Source organism: Colobus angolensis, unplaced genomic scaffold (genome assembly GCF_000951035.1).
Source record: "Colobus angolensis palliatus isolate OR3802 unplaced genomic scaffold, Cang.pa_1.0 Scaffold12, whole genome shotgun sequence".
In the NCBI taxonomy this organism is placed as follows: domain Eukaryota; kingdom Metazoa; phylum Chordata; class Mammalia; order Primates; family Cercopithecidae; genus Colobus; species Colobus angolensis.
In genome coordinates, this window is record NW_012113141.1 from 13,314,455 (window position 1) to 13,321,081 (window position 6,627).

The 6,627-nt window shown below is 40.3% G+C and overlaps 1 protein-coding gene across 1 annotated transcript in view; it reads left to right on the forward strand.

The window, feature by feature from the left end:
- The window catches only part of TMEM254 (transmembrane protein 254), a 15,326-nt gene extending 8,992 nt beyond the window's left edge, over positions 1 to 6,334 (forward strand). The window contains exon 4 of the mRNA XM_011929798.1: positions 4,569 to 6,334. Within this exon, the coding sequence (XP_011785188.1) occupies positions 4,569 to 4,683 (115 nt within the window). The 3' untranslated portion in view covers positions 4,684 to 6,334. The remainder of the gene's footprint in view (positions 1 to 4,568) is intronic.
- The last annotated feature ends 293 nt before the right edge of the window (positions 6,335 to 6,627 follow it).

The following is a 6,627-nucleotide window of genomic DNA, read 5'->3' on the forward strand; positions in this document are numbered from 1 at the left end:
TAGCCAGGATGGTCTCGATCTCCAGACCTCGTGATCCACCCGCCTCAGCCTCCCAAAGTGCTGGGATTACAGGCATGAGCCACCACGCCCGGCCGACTTTTGTTATTTTTTAACAAATTTTCTGGGTAGCCCCAACTAGACCAAAAGACTAGGAGCCTGGCTTCCAATTTACAGAAGAGCTAAGTGACTGACCTAGGCCGATGACTCACAATCCTCGTTTTACAATTGAACCACCTGAGGAGCTTTTTCAAAATACATACATCTGGTTTCCAGACCCGGAGATTCTGATTGGGTAAGTCTTGCCTCAGAGATAGGAATGTGTTCTTTTTAAAAGCTCCACAGATAATTCTAGGATGCAGTGCTAGTTCAAAGCCACCAAACCAGACCCCACTCGGCAGATGCTAGTGTAGGTTAATACTGTATGAGAATACTAGAAAAAATTATCTTTATGTTTGTACTAAAGTATATACAGAAAGTGTGGTACAATGAAAAACACGGTTATAGAAATGCCAAATTGCTTTCCAATGAATTTCTGGTCAAGATATTAATTGAATTAATTTCTGGTCAAGATATACTATCTCCTCTATTATTTTTCTGTTCTAAAAGTGGAAAATAACATACTCTATTACTATTACTATGTTTCAATCATAAAAATAATCAATATTGATTGGGCACTATTATGTCAGAGACTGCTAAGTGTGTTAAATAGAATTATCTTACTCTGTTTTCTTGTTTATTAAACAAAGAGGCTAAACTTTTTTTTTTTTGAGACAGAATCTTGCTTTGTCACCCAGGCTGGAGTGCAGGGGCGCAATCTTGGCTCACTGCATCCCTGCGTCCTGGGTTCAAGCGATTCTCCTGCCTCGGCTTCCCCAGTAGCTAGGATTACAGAAGCCCACCACCATGCCTGGCTAATTTTTGTATTTTTAGTAGAGACAGGGTTTCACCATGTTGGCCATGCTAGTCCCAAACTCTGACCTCTCAGGTGATCCGCGTGCCTCAGCCTCCCAAAGTACTGGGATTATAGGCATGAGCCATTGTGCCCGGCCACAAGCTAGACTTTCTATGAAGAGGGGCAGAAAGTAACTTTACTATTTCTTTCTCACCCCTCTCCAAGTAAATTTGTTTTGTAGATTGTTCCCCACCTTCCACTGTATCTCTGGATGGAATTTCAAGCAGATCATAGGATTTCCAGTCACCAACTGATATTATCCATTCTAGCTCAGTCTACTTGTTAAAACTATAAACTTTCTTCTAATTCAAAATGTCTGTTCTCATCCAGCTGGGGCTCAGGAGCCTGCAATGGGGAGAAGGGTGCAGTTGATGTCTTCTCTTGCACTTCACCTTCTCCTCTATTCACTAATAATCGCTGCTTGGGATAATGGGAATAGTTAGGGAGAAGGAGGCTCAGCCTTAAATAGCTGTTGCTGGCTGGGCGCAGTGGCTCACACCTATAATCCCAGCACTTTAGGAGGTCGAGGTGGGTGGATCATTTGAGGCCAGGAGTTTGAAACCATCCTGGCCAACATGACAAAACCCCATCTCTACTAAAAATACAAAAAGAAGCCGGGTGTGGTAGTGCCCGTCTGTAGTCCCAGCTACTCAGGAGGCTGAGGCAAGAGAATCACTTGAATCTGGGAGGTGGAGGTTGCAGTGAGCCGAGAACACATGACTGCACTCTGGCCTGGGCGACAGAGCAAGACTCTGCCTAAAAATAAAACAAATGAATGAATACTTTAAATTATGATATGTATTGCCATATTGCCTTTAAAACTATGGGACTAATTTATGCTTCTAACATAAGTAAATGATAGTGCCCATTTCCCCACAATCTCACCAATACTCTTCAAATGGCTGCCTGTCCTTTTCTTACTTGTTTATAGGCACTCCTTGTTTTTTCTGATCTTGAGTACTTTGTCCTTTAGGTATCTTGCAAATATCTTTTCTCACAGTCTTTTTGTTCTGTTGGGTCTTTTGATAAACAGAAGTTTATCAATGTAGTCAATTTTATTATTTATATTAAAGTTGTATTCGTTTACAGCATCTTCTAACAGTTTTAGAATTTTTTTCTTTCACATTAAAATTTTCAGTCTACCTAGAGCTTATTTTTTGTAAGAGAGAGGTTTCCAACTTTACCTTTTCCATCTGGATGCCCAGTTATCCCAGAGCTATTTATTGAGACATTCAGTCTTCACTTATGTGCCCTACTTATATCATACATACTTATATGTATGGATCTGTTCCTGACCACTCTATTCTGTTCCATTGGCCTGTTTATCCTTGGGCTAACACAAGACTGTCTTAATAGCAGCAGTTTTATAATCATTGTTATCTGACAAAGCATGTCCTCTCATCTGGTTCAATAGGATTGCCTTTTCGACACCTTTGCATATTCTATGCATTGTCTTGTGCTACAAAAACAAAAAGTAAAGATGTTGAGATTTTCATTGGATTGACCATGTGAACAAATTTGGAGAACATTGGCATATTTCCATTATGTTTTTTTTTCTTTAAGGTCAGGAAAGCATCACATGTTTCTGTTACTGAGTCTTCTAAATGATGAAATGGTCTGTTTCCATTTATTTAGATCTCCTTTAATATATATATAATTTTAAGAGGTTTTGCACATTGTTTGTTACATCAATTTCCAGCTACTTCTACTTTGAGATGTTATTGTAAGTGCCTTTTTTAAAAAAAAAAAAAAGATGGGGTCTTCCGGAGGCTGAGGCAGGAGAATGGCGTGAACCCGGGAGGCCCCAGAGCTTACAGAGAGCCAAGGTCGTGCCACTGCACTCCAGCCTGGGTGACAGAGCGAGACTCCACCTCAAAACAAAACAAAAAAAAAGATGGGATCTCACTGCGTTGCCTAGGCTGATGTCAAACTCCTGGGCTCAAGCGATCCGCCTGCGCCAGTCTCCCAAACTGCTGGAACTGCAGGCCCGAGCCACCACACCTGGCCAACTTTTGTTGTTGTTGTTGTCTTTGTTGTTGTTTTTGTTTTTGTTTTTTGAGATGGAGTCTAGCTCTGTCGCCCAGGCTGGAGTTCAGTGGCATGATCTTGGCTCACTTTTTTTCATTTTCTAACTGTTTGATGGTAGTTTGTATGAATATAATCAATTTTTTATATTGACCTTATACCCAGCACCTTGCTAAATAAATTTATTAATTGTAACAGTTGATAGATTATTTTCAGTTTTTCAGGTATAAAACTGTGCAGAAATACAGTTTTATTTCTTTCTTTCAATTCTGTCTACCTTTTATTTATGTTTCTTCCCTTATTCTACTGGCTAGAACTTCCAGCAGTGCTGACTAGAAGTGCGCCTTGTTGTTGACTTCAAAGGAGAACTTTCAACATTTTGCATCATGTTTATTATAGAGTTTTGTAGATCTTTTCTATCAAAATTAGGAAGTACCATTGTATTTCTAACTTTGCTGAGAACTTTTATTAAAAACGAATGTTGGGTGTGGACGTAGGTGGCTCACACCTGTAATCCGAGCACTTTGGGAGGCTGAGGCAGGAGAATTGGTTGAAGCCAGGAGTTCAAGACCAGCCTGGGCAACAAAGCAAGACACTGTGTCTACAAAAAACAAATAAACAAACAAAAAACCTAGCCAGGCATGGTGGTGCATACCTGTGATGATCCCAGCCACTTGGGAGGCTAATGTGGGGGGATAGCTTTAGCCCAGGAGTTTGAAGCTGCGGTGAGCTATAATCGTACAGTACATTCCACTATAGGTGACGGAGTGAGACCCCATCTCTGTTGGGGGGCGGGGGGAGTAGAAAAGGAACGGATGTTGAAATTTGTCAATTGCCACTCTGTATTAAGATATTCGTATGATCTTTCCCTTTTAATCTGTTACTATAGAAAATTATATCGTTTTTACACATGTTGTTTTTAAAGTTTGTTTTAAATAAAAGTCATCCAAGTGAGACTTATTTATGTACAGGTGAGACTGTAGCAAGCCATTCACTTCCATTGGGTCATCTTTTTTTTACACTTCGTTTTAGGCAGTTGAATTTGAATGACAATATAAGCAGGTGTTTATCATGACTGTGTGCCAGGCTCCTTCCTGAGCACGTTGTGTGTATTATCCCATAAATCATCTCAACACGCAGTGAGATAGCTACTGCTGTTCCTGTTTTTCAGATGAGAAAACTGATTCTGAGAGATACTGAGTGATTTCCCCAGGTCACAGCTGGTAGGTAGCCACGCTAGGATTTATATCTGGTCTGTTTTCAAAACATTTGCTCTGAAGCCATACCAGTGCTTTTTACTCCATCCACTCATCAGAATCACATGAGAAACAGTCTTATAATACTGTGCCCTAGACAGTAGCCAGACTAGTTCTCAGGGAATAGTGTACCATCCAAAATACATTGATTAGAAAACAAGAAAGATGAAAAATAAACGAACCATCCAAGATAAGAAGCCAGAGAAAAGCAGCAAAATAAATCCAATGAAAGTAGTGGAAGGTATAATTTTTTAAAAAACTATATAGAAGACAATAACTCCCATGAAACTGTAAGATTAACATCTGGTGTTTAAATTTTGTTTTTTCTTTTTTAGGCATAAAGGCATCACAAGTGGTCAGGCTCAGCTACTCTGGTTCCTACAGACTTTCTTCTTTGGGATAGCGTCTCTCACCATCTTGATTGCTTACAAACAGAAGCGCCAAAAGTAAACTTGAAGATGTCTGAAAGCTTGCTTTACACTTTTACATTCATTCTCACCTTTTGTGTGTGGGGGGGGTAGGGGAGGTGCAGTATTTACTCAGTGATCTTTCTACTTTCTAGAAACTGTCTGTCCTTCGGAGCTATTTAAGACCCCCTCATTAGTCATTTTTTTCTCCTATATGCTCTTGTTGAACTTGAATAGACCAGTTGTTACTTAAGAAACAGAGAAAGATTTTAGCTTTTCAGTCCTATTTGGCAGAGGACTTCAGCTACCTTCCTACGGTCTTTATCTGTGTTGGCGCCCTTGTGTGCTCTGAGCTAAGCCACATACTAAATTGACTTTTTGGTTTGTATACCCTTGTTCCCACCTTCTGATGAAAACACCTTACCCTCACAACCACCATCTTTCCTCTCCTTTCCCAAAGCTCTTTCCACCTTGCTGCACTAAGATAAAGTGACATTTTCACTATATGTCAATTCCACACACATTTATTAGGTACCTGTGAGGTAGGATCCTATCCTCTCAAACTTCCATTTCTCACGCTACAGAGAAAGATAAGGAAGATGAGCAAGTGCCTGGAATGGGGTAGGCTGAGTGGTCACACAGACATAGAGGCACGCTGAGAACCTGGAGGGGAGACTGCAGAGTGCCTTCCCTGATGCTGCAGCCAGAAGTGATCCTTCCCTCCACCTGGCCCCTGGGACACTGTGCTTCGTAGTGTGCAGGGTCTGATGGCACTGCTAGATTGCTCCTTCAGCTCAGGGCCACAGCTTAAACAGCTTCACCTTTCCCCTCAGCACCTGTCCCACTATCTTGCACACAGGAGCTCTAACCGTGTTTATTGAACAAAAGAGGGAAACTGATTTCACTTTCACCTGTTCATTATCATTCCAATTTTTATGTGAAAATGGCACAACCCATTTGGGGTACCCTCATCCCAAAAGAAAAGTCCAAGTCTACCTTTGACTCATACCATCTTTTTCGTGGGTTCCTTGGTGAGAAACCTTTATCTTTTTCATACCTTTCTATTATCAATCACTTCTTCAAAAGTGTCTCTTTCCAGCTCTGATTTATTCAAAAACACACAAGCATTCCTGTTTAGAGATTCTAGCCTATGGGTTATCTGGCTAGTTACTACCTCTCCTGTTCACTTAGTTATACTTTATTATTGCTCACAGGTTGGGGAGGCAGAATGACTCTGTCACCACTAGGAGCCATTAGGGCTTCTTCCCTAGAGGACTGCCTGCATGCTCTCTGGGGACTAGCCCTCATTTCCCTTCTGTGGTACAGTGGGGCAAGTTATTTGTATTAGACAAACATTTGTGAGAAACCTCCTCCTCCCTAAAATGGAACCCCCAAGTAAAGCACAAGCCTGAAAGATTATGAACTATGAATTTTCTCTAGTGGAGATAAATTTTTGCAAATATATCTCAGTCTTTCCCTGTGTTTTTCTGGTGATTAAGAAGTTGCTTTTTGGTAAGGAAAAGGATTTTTGACCATAGAGTTAGGCATCATGGAAATTCAAACCAGATTTCTTAATACCTGATCTTCCTCAAAGAGAAATAATAACAATAATAGTGGTGCTGGGAACAATATGGCAGATTATTGAATGAAATGGATTAACTTGAATAAAATGCTGTGAATTATCTCTAGCTGAATGCTTTTCTTGTATTTGTCAGTTTTGACGTATTTGATTCTTCTCAAATAAACTGTACTAGGGAACTGTTTATACGCTTCAGATAGGTTTGTTTTTCACTGATAAAGAAATGCAAAACACTGTGGTTGTTGGGTATATACGTATTATATTTTAGAACTGTGCATACCCCACTTACCTCCTCCATGTACAAGGAATCACTAGGGTAGACATGAGTGTCTCCTTTTCATTGTAGGATTGTCTCCTTTTTGTTTCTGTTTTTATTCAACATTTGATTAAGTCTATGCACTAAGTAAG